The 18,696-nt window shown below is 46.0% G+C and overlaps 2 protein-coding genes across 2 annotated transcripts in view; both read left to right on the forward strand.

The window, feature by feature from the left end:
- The window catches only part of LOC102934043, an 85,633-nt gene that overhangs the window by 17,685 nt on the left and 49,252 nt on the right, over positions 1-18,696 (forward strand). The window lies entirely within an intron of this gene.
- LOC102931549 (zinc finger protein 300) lies at positions 4,100-15,227 on the forward strand. The gene is made up of 6 exons (XM_037891413.2): positions 4,100-4,111; positions 5,318-5,435; positions 5,767-5,914; positions 7,872-7,992; positions 10,474-10,566; positions 11,825-15,227. Exons 5-6 carry the CDS (start codon positions 10,488-10,490, stop codon positions 12,388-12,390), a joined length of 645 nt encoding a protein of 214 aa, XP_037747341.1. The 5' UTR covers positions 4,100-4,111; positions 5,318-5,435; positions 5,767-5,914; positions 7,872-7,992; positions 10,474-10,487; the 3' UTR covers positions 12,391-15,227.

The following is an 18,696-nucleotide window of genomic DNA, read 5'->3' on the forward strand; positions in this document are numbered from 1 at the left end:
AAGGGGATGAAAGAGAACAAAGTGGGGATTCCAGTCATGTGGAATCCCCTGCCTTTCACCTAAGATGCCTGCTGGAACTAACAAGGTCTGTATCAGGGGAAAGGATTGGGCCCAGACTAGGAAGGAGTCTAGTCTGTGAAAGAAGCTTATTGGAACATCTGAGGGTGAGATTTCATCTGTAATCAGTTTCTTAATGTATTAGGCTTAGACTTGCATGTTTTGTTTTATTTTGCTTGGTAATTTACTTTGTTCTGTGATTACCTGAAACCATTTAAATTCTACTTTTTTTTATTTAATATCACTTTTGTTTATTAATTAACCAAGAGTAAGTGATTAATACCTGGGGGAGCAAACAGCTATGCATATCTCTGTGTTATAAAGGGTGCACAATTTATGAGCTTATCCTGTATAAGCTTTATACAGAGTAAAACAGATTTATTGGGGGTTTGGAGCCTATTGGGAGTTGGGTGGCTGGGTGCTGGAGACAGGAACACTTGCTAAGCCATTTTCAGTTAAGTCTGCAGCTTTGGGGGCATGGACCAGACCTGGGTCTGTGTTGCAGCAGGCTCATGTGTCTGGCTCAACGAGGCAGGGTTCTGGAGTCCCAAACTGGCAGAGAAAACAGGCTCAGAGGTAATCTCAGCACATCAGGTGGCAGTCCCAATGGGGTCTCTGTGATGGAACCCGTCACAAATTCTCCCTCTACATTTCCACACCACCATGCACTTTGGTCTCCCCTATTCCCTTGCTGAGAATAGTGGTCCTACATTTATTCTCATGCTGCTGCACTGGAGTCACCACACTCCCTGTTGGTTGATCGGGGGGGGGCCCTCGGGGTTGCAGGGTAATGAGCTGAAAGTGGGGAGGGGTCTGAGAAAGGCAGAAAGGGGCCATGGGCCTGCTGGAGGAAGGAGCTGGCTATGTTTGAGGGAAGCTTGGGAGAGGGGATGGGGCCACGTCTGGGGATAGGCAGTCATGTCTGCGGGAGACTGACGGGTGGGGCTGGGCGAGAGCTGAAGGGAGCTCCAGGGGCAGCCGGCGGGATGTGACTGAGGGGAGCTCTGGTGGGGTCTGGGGGTGACTGAGGGGACCTCCAGGGGGAGCAGGGGCACGGGCTGGGTGCAATGGAGGGGAGCAGGCTGGGGGTGACTGGGGGGAGCTCCAGGGAGAGTGGGGTGGGTGCGACTGAGGGGAGCTCTGGGGGGTCCTGGGAGTGACTGAGGGGAGCTCTGGGGACAGTGGCAGGGGAACGACATGGGTGCAACTTAGGGGAGCTCTGGGGGGTGGGCTGGCTGCCATTGAGGGGAGCTCCAGGGAGAGTGGGTGGGGGCCTGGGCTGGGTGCGACTGAGGGGAGCTCTGGGGGGTCCTGGGAGTGACTGTGGGGAGCTCCGGGGAGAGCGGGAGGGGAGCAGGCTGGGTGCGACTGAGGGGAGCTCTGGGGGGCGGGCTGGCTGGCTGCCATTGAGGGAGCTCCAGGGGGAGCGGGTGAGGGCCTGGGCTGGGTGCGACTGAGGGGAGCTCTGGGGGGCGGGCTGGCTGCCATTGAGGGAGCTCCAGGGGGAGCGGGTGAGGGCCCGGGTTGGGTGCGACTGAGGGGAGCTCTGGGGGGTCCTGGGAGTGCCTGCGGGGAGAGCGGGAGGGGAGCAGGCTGGGTGCGACTGAGGGGAGCTCTGGGGGGCGGGCTGGCTGGCTGCCATTGAGGGAGCTCCAGGGGGAGCGGGTGAGGGCCTGGGCTGGGTGCGACTGAGGGGAGCTCTGGGGGGTGGGCTGGCTGGCTGCCATTGAGGGAGCTCCAGGGGGAGCGGGTGGGGGCCTGGGCTGGGTGCGACTGAGGGGAGCTCTGGGGGGCGGGCTGGCTGGCTGCCATTGAGGGAGCTCCAGGGGGAGCGGGTGAGGGCCTGGGCTGGGTGCGACTGAGGGGAGCTCTGGGGGGCAGGCTGGCTGCCATTGAGGGAGCTCCAGGGGGAGCGGGTGAGGGCCCGGGTTGGGTGCGACTGAGGGGAGCTCTGGGGGGTCCTGGGAGTGCCTGCGGGGAGAGCGGGAGGGGAGCAGGCTGGGTGCGACTGAGGGGAGCTCTGGGGGGCGGGCTGGCTGGCTGCCATTGAGGGAGCTCCAGGGGGAGCGGGTGAGGGCCTGGGCTGGGTGCGACTGAGGGGAGCTCTGGGGGGTGGGCTGGCTGCCATTGAGGGGAGCTCCAGGGAGAGTGGGTGGGGGCCTGGGCTGGGTGCGACTGAGGGGAGCTCTGGGGGGTCCTGGGAGTGACTGTGGGGAGCTCCGGGGAGAGCGGGAGGGGAGCAGGCTGGGTGCGACTGAGGGGAGCTCTGGGGGGCGGGCTGGCTGCCATTGAGGGAGCTCCAGGGGGAGCGGGTGGGGGCCTGGGCTGGGTGCGACTGAGGGGAGCTCTGGGGGGTCCTGGGAGTGACTGTGGGGAGCTCCGGGGAGAGCGGGAGGGGAGCAGGCTGGGTGCGACTGAGGGGAGCTCTGGGGGGCGGGCTGGCTGGCTGCCATTGAGGGAGCTCCAGGGGGAGCGGGTGAGGGCCTGGGCTGGGTGCGACTGAGGGGAGCTCTGGGGGGCGGGCTGGCTGCCATTGAGGGAGCTCCAGGGGGAGCGGGTGAGGGCCCGGGTTGGGTGCGACTGAGGGGAGCTCTGGGGGGTCCTGGGAGTGCCTGCGGGGAGAGCGGGAGGGGAGCAGGCTGGGTGCGACTGAGGGGAGCTCTGGGGGGCGGGCTGGCTGGCTGCCATTGAGAGAGCTCCAGGGGGAGCGGGTGAGGGCCTGGGCTGGGTGCGACTGAGGGGAGCTCTGGGGGGTGGGCTGGCTGCCATTGAGGGAGCTCCAGGGGGAGCGGGTGAGGGCCTGGGCTGGGTGCGACTGAGGGGAGCTCTGGGGGGTGGGCTGGCTGCCATTGAGGGGAGCTCCAGGGAGAGTGGGTGGGGGCCTGGGCTGGGTGCGACTGAGGGGAGCTCTGGGGGGTCCTGGGAGTGACTGTGGGGAGCTCCGGGGAGAGCGGGAGGGGAGCAGGCTGGGTGCGACTGAGGGGAGCTCTGGGGGGCGGGCTGGCTGGCTGCCATTGAGGGAGCTCCAGGGGGAGCGGGTGAGGGCCTGGGCTGGGTGCGACTGCGGGGAGCTCTGGGGGGTCCTGGGAGTGACTGCGGGGAGCTGCGGGGAGAGCGGGAGGGGAGCAGGCTGGGTGCGACTGAGGGGAGCTCTGGGGGGTGGGCTGGCTGCCATTGAGGGGAGCTCCAGGGAGAGTGGGTGGGGGCCTGGGCTGGGTGCGACTGAGGGGAGCTCTGGGGGGTCCTGGGAGTGACTGTGGGGAGCTCCGGGGAGAGCGGGAGGGGAGCAGGCTGGGGGCGACTGAGGGGAGCTCTGGGGGGCGGGCTGGCTGCGACTAAAGGGCGCTTTGGGGAGCGCGAGGGGGCCGGGTGCGAGTGAGGGGAACTGCGGTGGGGAGGGGCGATGGAGGGGCCGTGTCTGGGGGGCGGGGTAATACCAACCACCCCGCAGCGTGGGGGCGAGGCGGGAAGCCGGATTACAAGAAATCTCAGTTTTTCCCACCGCGGCTTTTTCCCAGCCTGCACCAGCGCCCCACTCGCGATCTGTGAGGGCTCTTCCGCAAGGTCGACAGCCGTCTCCACCAATCACAACTCGGTCCTGCCAGCTGCGGGCCAATAGGAATGCCCAGGTCGGAGCAGCCCACCACTGTCGCTGGTAGAGGAGACTCCTGGGGGAAAGTGGAAGAGTCAAGAGGCTGATTGGTTCCTCAGGCCCGTCGATCACCAGTCAGAGGCCAACAGCCGGAAGAGGTTGGCCAATCAGAGGAGAGGACGGAAGAATGGTGTTGTCCTGGTAAGACTGAAGCTTAGAGCCGTTACCCATCCTAGCTGGTGTCGATTCTGATTGGTCGTTGTCCTCGCTCCCAACCGTAACCTTCCCTGCTCACGGGGGTGGGTGGTCGTCTCCCATTGGTGGGCACTGGGCGGCGACCAGAGGCGCGCGCAAGGCGGGGCCGTTACAGGCTGCTGCGCGCGCTGAGGGAGGGGGAGAAGGGAGTGGGACGGTGATGAAGGGAGGGACTGAGAGGGGGAAGATGGCTGCCCGGCAGTGGAGGTGAGAGACTCTCAGGGAGCCCCTCTGGAAGGGGGGGAAGAGGCTCCGCTTCCCATGATGCCCCGGGGCGAGGGAGAGGGGATGCTCGCCAATAAGTCTGTGTGGGCTGCTGGACTGGGTGTTGCCCGTCCCCCCCAGGATAGAGTGGGGCTGTCTGCTCCCCAACCCGTAACGCACCGGGGCAACGGACTGCGTGTGGTGGGTTGTACATTCCCCACAATGCACTGGGGTGCGGAGTGGGGCTGCTTTCCTCCCCTCCCCCCGCAGTGCGTCAGGACAGTGACCTGGGGCTGCCGTCACCCCCGCAGCCTACTGGGTTGATCGATCAGGGCTGCCTAGGCGTAACCCCCCAATGAAACAGAGAGGGGGGTTCACTGTTCCCCTTCTCCCCCCATTGACGTGCTGAGATGGTGGAGCAGGGCTGTCTGCATTTCCCCAGCGTGGTGGAATGGTGCTTCTCCTTGACAGAATAGCTGGTGTAGGGCTGCCCGTGTGACCAGAGTGTCGGGAGCTTCAGACATGTAGGAATGGTGGAAACGGTCAAGAGATTTATTCCAGGGAAAGGAGATATCCCAGAACCAGTTCTGGGGTGTTTGGGGTTAAATTTGCTTGTACTATGCATTCCCAACATTCTCCCTTCTAGAGTCCCTTCTCTTGACCTTTCCATTTCCTTTTCCTTCACACATGCCTTCGTCCCAATTTAAAACGTAGGTACATATCTGATTTGTTGACTACAGTCCCCTGTGCATCAGCATATACTTGAGTTCTTGCACTCCAACGTGCTTCTTCCATATGTCGATCCTCTGATACTTGCTTCTTCTCCAATGTGCAGCCAAAGTCTCCTTCTCTTCCTGACAAGTATAAAGCTGACATTTCCCCATATGAATTGCTCCTTTTTGGACATTGTACATCATCCTTCTGTTGCTGCCTTCTGTGTAACCCTAATGTTATAAATATTTTTTTGCTGCTGAATATGGCAAAATTTTTAGCAAATATCCTGATTGATAGGGTGTACTTGTGTGTATGCATAACGTAGGGGTGTTTAATATATGGGAGATGTGCATGGTAATGTTAAAGAAACATTTTAGTTTGGGGGTTGTAAATAGGTACTTGGACTTGCAGAAACTGTATGCCAGTATATGGTTTAAGGAAGAGCAGTATATAATTTAAGAAAGCAGGAGCCTGACTTTTCTCTGTATTTTACAGATATCAACTACGCTGAGGTCCACGTGTGTCCTGTATTGAAGTCTGGCTCCACAACTACATTTTGCTTCACTGTGAACTTAATCTTTTCCTGTATTATACAACACTGTACGTTGTTGAGGTGCATATATCTACTGCTCTTAATATTAAAGCAATAGTTGATTATAAACCCTGCAAACTGACCTCTTGGCATCTTATTACTGTTTTAGATTTGTTTCTACTGCTCATTTTACAATGGTTTATTGCTCAGCTTTGAACTGTCAAAATGCTACAAGTGGGGTATATAAGAACAGTACAGTTACTTTCTATGGTTTTCCTTTACATAACAAACCTCTCTTGAAGCAGTGGATTCACAACATGGGTCGGGAAATGGGAACTCCATCAAAACATCAGCGACTATGTTCTAAACATTTTGAGGACAGTTCTTTTGAAATTGATCCTCTAAAAATTAGGAAAAACCGGCGCCTACTGAAAGAAGCAGTTCCCAAAAAATTCATTTTGGGTGAAGACGGAAACTGGCTTGTTGGAACACCTCAAAGTTTCTGTGGTGGAATAAGTAATAAAACTCGAAAACGAATCCGGAATCCTGAACATTTGAAGGTAATTTAAATATTTGATATTCTATTTGTTTCTCTTAAATTAAGAGAGCATAATAAGAGAATACTTGGATGGGAACTCTCCAAGGGAACACCTAGGTGCTGCAGGAAATAAAAATATAAATGATTCAGTAGGTTGCACTTTTCCCTTTGAGTTGCTACTTAATCATTGTGCACCGTGGAGTTAGGAGGCACATTGTTGCTGAGCTCTTGTGACTACAGACAATATTATGGTGCTTCTCTCTTGATCCTTTTTCAGCTTGTGCAATTACATTCTGCCCAAGTAAAAATTTCTGTTTGGCATTTCAGTTGGATACTGTACACTTCTTTACTTCCTGCTCCAAAATGAATCCCAATCCTGCAAACCTGTACTCGTATGAGTGAGTAGTCCTTACTCATGTGAATAATCTCATTTGATTTGGGATGACTTGATTGTAGTATAGAGCTTATACTGTGTATGTTTGTTGGGTGTAGTATTGTTGTAGCTCTGTTGGTCCCAGGATGTTAGAGAGATAAGAATGGGAGATTATATCTTTTATTGGACCATTTATGAGGGTGAAAGAGGCAAGCTTTTGAGCTACACACACCTCTTCTTCAGATCTGGGCAGACCTTGTTGGGGACTGTTAAATAGTGTCTAAGTTTCAGTTTAATTCAGTATCTTGTACATCAGTTTTGGGTGGTGATCCTGTTTAGGACCAGATATTACAAACCATCATCTGAGTAGTGCTTACTCATGGAATAGTTTCCTAATGTAAAAGTGAATACTCATATGACTACAGATTTGTAGAACTGGATCCATAGGTTGTACAATTGATAAAATTTGTGAAACACTTAGATACCCATTTGAATGAAAGGCAATACATAAAGGCAGAGTGTTCACTCCTAATATTACCAAATGGATACAAGCCACGTGGGAACAATAATACTGATCAGGCAAGTATTGATACAACTTTACATATAGTTTGTGTCCTTTAATATTAAAATGAATTGGGTGGGGAGCTACAGGCTAGATGTGAAATTGGCAGTCTTGGATGTATTTGCACTATCTTTTCTTTGAAGTTTTGTTTTATTTTCAAAATTTTATGTTTGATGATGTTTGCCAGTATTTTTGCTCCTACAGTTATAGAGAGTGTTTAATCTTTGCGGAGGTTGTGGGCATTACACAAGATTCAAGGCCAAAAGAAGCACTTCCTATCTGGGAAATGAAAGAGGAAGTGGATTTAAGAAACTGCAGCTATAATACTGCACTCAACTCTGGTCACCTCAAATCAGAAAGATCTAGATGAGTTGGAAGGAACTGAAAAAAGGAGCAACAAAATAGATTAAAGGGTTGGAGGGTTTAATTTATAAGGAAAGATCTTTTTTAAAATTTTATTTTTAAAATATGTATTGGTGAAGGAGTGATACAACAGTCTGCCAGTATTTGGAAGGTATAAATGCTAAAGAGAGAGAGCAATAACTCAGTTTGGTGCAAGACAGTATGCTCGTTTACAATCCCTTTCTTCTAGCTAAAGGAAAATTTAAGTTGATCACCAGGAAAAAGAAATCCTGGCAGTGAGATCTATTGAACTGTGGAGTTGCCTCATAGCTTGAGTCATTTAAAGTACATTGGACAAAGAAAGCACTGAAGAATGTGCTGAAGAGAACAACTGCACTGAGTTTCAGAGATTGGCCAAGATGACTTTGATAGTCTTTACTTCTACCTTTTGATTCTGTTGCTTGGGAAGTCATGATTCAGTGAAGAGCTAAGGAATACCACCTTGAAACGATTATACTGACTTTGAGAGCGACATAGCAGTATAAATATCTCATTCCTCTTTGTAAAGGTGATATACAGTAGCCGTCAGATATAGAGTGCCATCAGAAACACCCGGCAAATGACTGCATGTGTAATATTCTAAGTAAGGCCCTTGTCAGGATGTAATCAAAGATACTAAGTATGCAATACTTTTTATTTCAGGTCCCAGGGACATTTGATGATGTTGCAGCTCCTGACGGGAAGAATTTAGAAGAGTGGCAAAAGGAGCTTTACAAAAAAGTGATAAAGGACAATTATGAATCTTTAATCTCACTGGGTAAAGGTCAGTTTTCACTCATTCTCTGGAAGTTGTGAAATATGTACAGTTCTTGGGCTGGCTCCGGTCTGTTTTCTCAAATCCTTTGATTGATGGTGGATCAGTTCTTAGATGCTCCAAAACCTTTGTGATAGAAGATCAACTGCATACGTCCTTTTCTGTAAAAGAAGATTGATAGACACAGTCATGTTTCTAATACCTCTATATCCACCACTTTCCTGCTGTGAATAATGCTTATACACTATTCAGTTGTGTATGTTGAAGCCACATGCACAGATGCTACTTTCCATGTGTGATGTGGATGAAGCACTCCTTCAGTAAAGGATATTTCAAGAATAATGTATTTAAGTAATTTGTGATTATATCATTTCTTAATCTATATGCCAACTCTAAAACAAGAAAAAATGGCAATGGGAAAGATTAGATGTCTGTTCTCTTCCTCTTGAAGGGGATCTGGACTTTCAGCTGACTTATAAACTGCCAAGTGGTTTAGTACATATGGTGTGATTGGGATTCTCCCTGAATTTCCTGAAGGAAGCAAAACTGATTTCCAAGCAAACATTCTGCCTTTCTGCAGGATCTTTATTCAAGTAATCTGCAAATCCTTTCTGATGTTTTCTAGGATTACTTACATTTAAGCATGTATTTTTTTTTTTTTTTTTTTACTTCTAAGATTTTTTTTTAACTCCCCCCACCCTCACCCCAATTAAAGTGTGCCTTTTGGGCACACACTTTCATCCTTGGCAGTTTTTGCTTAATTTTAGGTGAAAGAATTACATCATAAACCCCATGGATCTTTTAATCATGAAGTTTTAGTGTGAGCTGCTCCTACTCTGATTCCCTCCCTCCCTCCCCACCCCACCTCCCAGTACCTGCTCTGTATACAGTTTTTGTACTGACTTAACTGCTGCTGTGGTGGTGATAGTGGTGGTGGTGGTGGGTTATCTAAGTAGTTAAATTGGTACAACCCTGTGTGTGGTGCTGTTTCAGAAAATTAGGAAAACCTGCGGGGAAAAAAATAGCCACTTGTGAAAATTTTGGTTTAAGTGACTTGCTCAGCATCACATAGGAACTCTGTAGCAGAGGCAGGGATAGAATCCAGTTCTCCAGGGCAGTATTCAGTGGCATTAACCATGAGGCTACTCTTCTTTTCCTGCAAGTCTCTGCCTCATTCGCTGCACACCATCCAACTTCTGCAACAAATGAAGCAGGGGTCCTACAGACAACAACCTCGTTCACAACACAACCCTGATCTATTGTCAAAGCACAATCAGTCTTTTACAAGGAATGGGGCAGGAGTTGTGTGAAAACAGTATATCATCATATAATTAAAGACTATCATAATGCATACGCACAAGGGGGCTAAATTAAGGTTATAGGTGTCCTTCATGCTAGACTTTGTAACCTTCATGTTCTTTTAATGTAATTTTTTGGATGTAATTTCTTAAGTATTCTTTTAAAAAAAAAAAAAAATCATCCTGAGGGATAATATTGTCCCTCCCACATGGGTCATCAGCAGAATTAGGATCTTTGGATCCATGCAAACCTCTACCACTTGAGGTAACAGAGTAAGTGGAAGGAATAGAAGGCTTTTATCATTTGTGCGGGTGTGGCATTAGAAGGGGATGGTGATACACACTTAGCCAGTGGGTTTCACAGGTATTTGCTAGGCGGCAAAGGAATATTAAATGGACTGAATTACATGTTCTTTGGAGAGTGTTTTCTAGTGACTATAGAGCCTTCCACCCCTGTGCTCCCTTCTGCTCTTATTCCCTGGCAGACTCCTGCCCCTTCTCCTAGCCTCCTGTGTCTTCTGTCCCATTTCCCCCACCCCAGCTCTGCATCTCTTTTCTCCTCACCTCTCTGCCTTTGAATCAGGCACTTTCATTCTTCTCCACGCTGCCTAGGTGTCAGCAGTAGGAGCATTGAAAGCATAGAAGAGAGAGTCTCCTTGCTCTTGGTTTTAGTGTCTGGTGTTATAGTGACCCCCAGCAGGTAGGAGGAGCAATTGCAGGGAAAGTCCTGCTCAGCCCATGCATCCCTGGGATAGAGCATGCTCAGTTGCTCCGTAGGGATGGTGCATGTGCCATCTGTCAGTACATAGGAGTTGTGTGGGGATGGAGAGGAAAATGCTATTTGCAGCTGCAAGGTGTGCAAATAGCAGTGATGTCAGCAAGGGGCAGAATTTAAATTCCAGTCCCTTGGGTTTTCCTGGGGAGGTCAAAGCCACTGTTTTTAAACAGATATTAATGAAAACCGGGATTTTGACAAAAATAAATAAGTCGACCAAAAGTCTCATAATCTGAAAAGGTGAACAGACTCAAAAATGGTCACCTTTAACACTGTAACCTCTGCACAGTTTACCTACTACCACAGCAATGTAAGCATTAATTTCAGATAATGTGACATTCTTTGAAGTTTAAAAAATCAGTGAATGTTAAGAAGATATTATGAGATTTTTTTTTATTCTTTGTCCAAACTGTTCAGTCTCCATACATGATATGCAGTCAAGAGAAGAGCTACGTGTCAAGGCTCAGCAGGGCTTGGAGGAAAGAGAAATGTCTATGAATCCTAGCATAGGTGAGTAATGGATTCAGACCTCTCAGAAGAGTAAATGACTTAAAGCTGGCAAGAGAAACCATCATGATGAACACTTCTGTAGTTTTTGTCTTTTCTCATGTATTGATATTTTATAACAAGACCTTGTCATAAGTTCATTGTAGATATGGGAACCAGTGAACTTTCTGGTCTAAGGCAGATTCTCTCCTTTCATCCATCCAATTTCTAAGTGTTTGGATAACATGTTGTGTTATTACTAGTATTTTTAATACTAAAAATCACATACTGATATACATATACATAACCCTTTTTAAACAAATGGTGTGACACATGCCCTACCTTGCAGAACATGTGGTCTAAGATGAAACATCTCTTTTGGTACTTATATGGCCACCATTACTAACATAGTGGTTGAGTGACATGGAAAAATAATTTAGGAAGGGTGATCGTGGTGAAGAATTATTAGTAAGGAGCATGAGGTAGGAAGAATTCCATGAGGTGTTTTAACAAAAGGTTTGAAAGAGGCAAGACAGGGTGCTTGGCGAAGAAGAGGGATGATGTTCCAAATGTAGGGGTACTGTAAGGAGCAATGCTAAGAGTCAGAGAAGGGAGCAGTAAGGTGAGAGAACAGGGAGGAGCATGGGAAATATAGAGGGAGTAGGGGGAAAATGAGAGCAGAAATGTTGGAGGCAGGATGATCTATGCCTTGAAGGAAAGGGCATATTTCTATTTAATGCAGTAAAAAAGAGGGGCAGGGAGTTAGGTGATTCAGTTTGAGTGAGAGGGAGAAAGATGACGCAGCAGCTTTTTGTATGGAGTAGAGTGGAAGAGATTAGAATCAAGGCAGCCACAGAGAAGGTTACAAAAATCAAGAAGTAAGATGGTAAAGGTACGGACAAGGGTTTTGTCAGTAGCAATGGAGAGGCACAGGTAGATTTTGAGGGTATTAAAGTTGTAGAATCATCATTACTGGTGATATTCATGGCTTCTACTAGGGATGGTTTATGAAGTCAAATCTATCTTGTTAAAATGCAGGGAGATAGATTAGATGACATACTGTGGAGTTCTTTCAATCTAAATTACTTAAACTTCTCGAATTGGCAATTTGTGAGAGGCATTTTATATGCAAAAGTTTGAGTGACATACATTATTTACTGGTCCAATAAGTTATCACTTTTCTGTTTTTTGTTTCCCTCAAGGAGCAATATGACCTACAAGCATTGTGTGCATTATGGATCAGGAATGTTTTATTCTTAGGAGATTTCCTTTTCCCAAACAGATGAAATGAATGTTTGGATTCTTTTTATTCCAGTGGATGATGGGATTGTGATCAAAACTGAAGTGCAGGATAATGAGGAAGCTCCAGAAAATGTGGAACTGCATGGATCGTTTTCAGGAAGATCAGAAGACCTGGTTTTCCAAACTCCTGACAATGGAATAACTTGTGAGAGTAATTGGAGCACAGAAACAGAGCCGAGGAGTCTTACTGGAAGCAGAATGGGTAACTCTACTCTTGGGAAAGGAGATTCCAATAAATTCAAAGGTATCCTTTTCTACCAGGAGACACCCACAGGAGAGAGACTATATCTATGTACAGAATGTAAGAAAACCTTTAAATTGAAGATAGGTCTTTTAAAACACAAGCGAATTCATGCAAAAAAGAGTCCGGTATCATCATACATATGTACAGACTGTGGAAAAAGCTTTGGTCGCCATGCAGATCTTATTCGACACCAGAGAACTCACACGGGAGAGAGACCCTATAAATGTACAGAATGCGAGAAAAGCTTTACTGAGAAACCAAGACTTACTAATCACTTACGAACTCACAACATATGCCTGTAACCACTGTGGCAAAAGCTTTATGGGAACTGATTTTCCACTCAGTCATCAACAAATCCCTCTGAGAATATGAACCATACATATGTACCGACTGTAGGAAAAGCTTTTGTGTAGAAGACCTTTTATAACACTGAATTGAACTCAAGCATGGGACGGACCAGTCATTTTAGCTCGTCTGTTTAAACCGTGAGAAGCAACTGAATTTATTAACTATCAAAATGATTCATGAAAGGGGGGAGAACGGACACAAAAAAGCGTATTGACTATACCAAAAATTTAATTTAAAAAAGCATATTCTAGAACACCAACTAACCTATACTAGAGAGAGACTGTATCATTGCAGAAAATGTGGGAGAAGTTTCACTTGAGGAACCTTTGACCACATCAGAGAATTTACGGAACAGAGCAAGATCATTCACAGAATTTTAGATAGAAATTAGAGCTTCAAAGAGCCTTAGATCAGTTTAAGAGATTGGCCTTCTTGATGTAAAAATAGGAAATAAATGGGAAAGTCCATTAAGCACACGCAAATGATAGTGGTGCCAGCAGTGCATGTTAGTATGGCCAAAGACAAAATGTAGTTCAAACTTCCACAATTTAGAGTAATTTATAGCACACGAGATGCAGGCTTCATTTTTGAGCTCCTGGAAGAGAAAACAAAAATGGATAATGTTCTCCTTTCTGTCGCTTCTGTGCAACATGAAAGATGAGAGGCAAAACTGATGTGGGATTATTCTTCTCTCTAAACCAAAAGCAGCACTGGCTCCAACTTAAGAGGAAGTGTCAGCAGATGGAGATAGGGGGAAAAAATAGTGGTGTCTTCTGCTTAAAAACATAATCAAACACAGGTCAGAAAATCTTACCAAACCTGTGCATTTTGTTAAATGCCTTGCTTAAAGGTGGCCTGCAAAGGATTAAAAAACACCTGTATTTTGTGCCGTTTTTTTAAACCTTATGATGTGGACTTTCTTGCTGGGGGGGGGGGGGGGGGGGGGGGGGAGGGCGGCAAAGTGGGTGTTAAAATAAATCCTCCAAATTCTGTAGGATGTTGATTTTAACATTGCCCAATTGTGCCTACATATGAGCAGTTAGGGAGAACTAAAGAGGGGGAAAAAGAGTAAAATTTTGTATTGTATGATCATTTGTTACAATGAAGAGTGCTATGTTGTAGTATACATGACATTTGTTTTCAGTGAATGATGCCTGATGTTCGACTGGAAAATCCAGTCAAAAAGGGGACCTGACAGTGTTCGGACAGATCTACTGACAGACAACCAAAGTCCCATCACAGAGGTCAGGGAGGTGCCTGGTCACTAATCTGTGCCAACTCCTACTCAGCTGGGGCCTCCTCCTACCTGTGTTGGGCAGCTGCAGCTCCCAGCCCTGCCTTTGCAGGCGTGTACCTCCCGACCAGGGCAGAGAGGGGAAAAGCAGTGAGCGACTGAGGTGGGGTCTTGGGGGAAGAGGTGGGCCAGAGGTGGGGTCTTGAGGGCAGGGGCAGTGTTGTTCCAGCTGGAGTGTCCGGTTTTTAAATACAAAGTTGGCAACCCTACTGGAAACTGAACTGATGGGGAGGTTCGCCAAGATTATTATTATTCTAATTGCTCTAACTTAATCTTATTTTTTCTCTATTAAATGTTTGTATTATTAACTAGCAGGTAAGCAGTTAAAAGAATTAATTTTGCAAGATGCACATTGAATAGAGCAAAAGGTGGTCCACGGACTGCTTGGTGGTGGGTATGCAGAGAGTTGTCTGGTCTCATGTTGCTGACTTCTCCTTCCAACTGCTAAATCGCATGAGAGACAACTAAACCTACATTAAATACTTTCCAATTATTACTTTCCCAAGTAAGCAGTTCCTGGAGAATGATATGCACTCCTAAATAGGGATTCTCTGCAATCACGAATGAGTGGGCATTTGATCCCCTAAATGATCTCTGCATTAAAATGTGATTCAAACCATGAAATGGTTCAAGAACCCCCTGAAATAGAGGGCTGAATCTGGCACTCTAGTTACACTCCTGCAATTGGTGGCTCAGGTGCAACCCAGAGCAGAATCTGGTCAAACAACTCTGTAGAATGTTTCCCCCTCTTGCTCAACAAGTACAACAGCAAAAGTAGTTTCCACCCTTGGGAAGGATCCATGTGGTAGCAATAGCTCAGTTCCAGAGGTCTTACTGAGCAAATATTGATGATAGGTAGAAGATAAATGCAGAACATCCAACATCACAAGTAAACAATAGCTACTGAGGATGCAAAACTTTATCAGCTTGTGGAGCATGACCCTCATGCTCCACAAGTGCTATGCAGAATAAAAGTAGGACCTAGCATTTATATATAGGCTTGGCAGAATTTGATTTTTTAAATATACTTTTAGCAGATGAGTGTATTTTAAGCATTTGAAATTTTTTTAATTGATTTACATTTTCACTCGTGAAAAATTATAGGTTTTAAGCATTTTTTGTTTATCAGTTTGAATTTTCACAGTTGTAGGAAATTGGGGGATCAGACAATTATTTAAAGATGGTAGACATTGAGATGCAAAAAGTTAAAGCTTTATAAACCATTAAACACAAATTTTCAACATCACATGTCAAAATATCCTTAAATCAACAAATCCTACCTGTTTTTATTATTCATTCTCTAGTCCATTTGTAACGAGCCTTATTCGGAAGTCTGTCACTGGATTTAACTTTAATAAGTTCTCAATCCGCATTTTTCTTTGCCTATCTGTAAACAGCAGTTATTATTGATGGAAATATTTTTTGTTGATTTGTGCTTACATGTGGTGAAATTGACATTTTCTGACATTTATTGATAAAAATCCAATCTTTCCAAGCCTTGTCATATAGCACTTTATATGTTCAAATGGTAATCAAATAAAACATTAAGCAGAAAACATTGAACACTGAAGAGGCTTTGCAATAAAATTAGATTCTCCCACAGAATATAGTGAAAGCTGGTAGGCAATAGGGGTGAGCTACTGTTGAATGCAATGGGAATTAATAGCTAGAGAAGTCATGAATTTTGGAGAGGTATAGAAATGTGGCATTCTGTTTTATTTTTTGACCAACAGCTCAAAAACTGGAAAGGAGACCAAGAACCAGACCCCTTTTTTGTTGAAATGGATTGTTTTTCCTTAGTTGGAAATGAGACCCTAAAAGAATCTGGAATCATGAGCCTTTGTATCTGTCACGTTGTGAAAATTGCACTTGCACATAGGCAGAAGCACGTTGATAGGGTGTGTAAATGACACAATATGTGCTTTCCCCAATCTGGGACTGAGCACGTTTGCAAAAAGAGAAGTACTCCCTTCTTAAGAGTCTTCTGCTCAGTGTTTCACTGAGTTATCATTATTATATCCTGCTAAAAAACAGTCTGTTGTGCTAGTCAAGTGCAGTATCTTTATGTGTGATAAAGAAAGTGCAAAGACTTCATTGAACCCAAAATAAAGTGAAAAAGAAAACATGGCTCTTCAGCAGGCCATTTGGAGCTAACGAGATAAGTTTTATGTTTTGTTTCCAAAGATATAGGGTCTGTTCCTGATTCCATTGAAGTCAATAGGAGTCTTGGACCCATAGTGGATAAGTGAATAGTTTGTATGTGAATTTAACCTCCCCCGCCCAAAGCAATTAATGTTATACTGTGTAAAATGAACAGGTATTTTTCATGCGAGGCTAGTCGACTTTACTACTACCGTTATTTCTGAAGGTATCTTTTCTGAGTTCAGTTAACATCTTATTTAAATGTTTGTTCCTTGAATCTCTGCTAAAAGCAACCCTAGTCTCTCAACACAGATCCTGAAAACATACTTTAGATTTATGCCGACCACTAATAAAATATGAAAAATACCTGTTCATTTTACACAGTATAACATTAATTGCTTTGGGGGGAGGAGGTTAAATTCACATACAAACTATTCACTCATCCACTATTGGTCCAGTCTTGCTCCCATTTAAGCCATATTTGCAGTTCACAAAAGCTTATGTTCAAATAAATTTGTTCGTCTCTAAGGTGCCACAAGTACTCCTTTTCTTTTTGCGGATACAGACTAAGACGGCTGCTTTTCTGAAACCTATATTTGAAGCTAGTTTGCTATTAAGATTCAATAAAGATCTTTTAAAAAAGTGATTGCCTTCAAATGACAAGTTACAGCATGAGCAAAACACCAGTGAGCACAACACAATAAGCAATTGTCCTAGTCCAAGGGGATGTTTTAGAATATATTATAGTAGATCTGAACTCTGTCAGAGAAGTACAGGGAAGATGCCAAATATAGTAACTGTCTTATCCCGCATTTGTTAGATTGCCCCTGTCAAGTTTCCTTCCCCACTCTGAACTCTAGGGTACAGATTTTGGGGGCCTGAATGAAAGACCCCCTAAGCTTATTCTTACCAGCTTAGGTTAAAAACTTCCTCAAGGTACAAACTTTACCTTGTCCTTGAACCCTATACTGCCACCACCAAGCATGTTAAACAAAGAACAGGGAAAGAGCCCACTTGGAGACATCTTCCCCCGAAAATATCCCCCCAAGCCCTACACCCCCTTTCCTGGGGAAGGCTTGATAAAAATCCTCACCAGCTTGTACAGGTGACCACAGACCCAAAGCCTTGGATCTTAAGAACAATGAAAAAGCAATCAGGTTCTTAAAGGAAGACTTTTTTAATTAAAGAAAAAGTAAAAGAATCACCTCTGTAAAATCAGGATGGTAAATACCTTACAGGGTAATGAGATTCAAAACATAGAGAATCCCTCTAGGCAAAACCTTAAGTTACAAAAAGACACAAAAACAGGAATATACATTCTATTCAGCACAGCTATTTTACCAGAGCTAGATTACTTACTAACTTTTTACAGGAGTTCTGAGCTGCATTCCTGATCTGTTCCCTGCAAAAGCTTCACACAGACAGACAGACCCTTTGTTCCACCCCCCTCCAGCTTTGAAAGTATCTTGTCTCCTCATTGGTCATTTTGGTCAGGTGCCAGCGAGGTTATCTTAGCTTCTTAACCCTTTACAGGTGAAAAGGTTTTGCCTCTGGCCAGGAGGCATTTTATAGTTCTGTATACAGAAAGGTGGTTACCCTTCCCTTTATATTTATGACATGCCCCCCCAAATCACAGATAGGGTGAAACACTGGCTGTGATTTCTTCCTGGAGCTCTAGGAGAAAACAGAGTTAATAAGACACATGCACCTCTACATATACTACCAAGTGTATAAAGACTAATAATATTTTCCACATCTCAAGGACGATTTTAAGCAGTTGATTCTGGGAAACTTTCACGGGAGAGTGCATCAGCCACTTTGTTAGAAGCTCCTGAGATGTGTTGGATGTCGAAATCAAAATCTTGGAGAGCTAAACTCCACTGAATAAGTTTTTTGTTATGTCCCGTAGCGGTATGAAGCCACTGTAGCACAGCATGGTCGGTTTGCAGGTGGAAATGCCGTCCCCAAACATATGGGCGTAGCTTTTCCAGAGCGTAGACAATGGCGTAACATTCTTTTTCACTGACTGACCAGTTGCTTTCCCTCTCAGACAGCTTCTTGCTGAGAAACCCTGCAGGGTGGAATTCTGGATCCGGTCCTTCCTGCATTAAAACTGCTCCCACACCACGCTCGGACGCATCTGTGGTTACTAGGAACAGTTTGTCAAAGTCTGGGGCCCTTAGCACAGGGTCAGACATGAGTGTCGCTTTAAGCTGGTTAAAGGCCTTCTGGCACTCTTCGGTCCACTGAATGGCATTTGGCTGTTTCTTTTTGGTTAGGTCTGTCAGTGGGGCAGCGATTTGGCGGTATTGCGGTACAAATCGCCTGTAATATCCGGCCAAGCCTAAGAAGGATTGGACCTTTTTCTTTGACTTTGGGACAGGCCACTTTTGGATAGCATCTGGTGTCCAAGGTAAGTCACTCTGTTTCTGCCTATTTGGCACTTCTTAGATTTAACAGTTAGTCCTGCCTCCCTTATGCGCTTGAAGACTTTTTGTAGATGTTCTAGGTGTTCTGCACAGGAATCTGAAAATATGGCCACATTGTCAAGGTAGACAACTGCATAGTCTCCCAGTCCCGCTAGGAGACCATCTACAAGTCTTTGGAAGGTGGCGGGTGCATTCCGCAGCCCGAAAGGGAGTACATTAAATTCATACAGCCCGACGTGTGGTGAAGGCTGACCTTTCCTTGGCGGATTCATCTAGCAGTACCTGCCAGTACCCCTTGGTTAAGTCCAAGGTAGAGATGAACTGGGCCCGTCCCAGTTTCTCCAATAGTTCATCTGTGCATGGCATTGGATAGTTGTCTGGGCGAGTTACAGCAT

The sequence above is a fragment of the Chelonia mydas genome, chromosome 2 (genome assembly GCF_015237465.2).
Source record: "Chelonia mydas isolate rCheMyd1 chromosome 2, rCheMyd1.pri.v2, whole genome shotgun sequence".
In the NCBI taxonomy this organism is placed as follows: Eukaryota; Metazoa; Chordata; order Testudines; family Cheloniidae; genus Chelonia; species Chelonia mydas.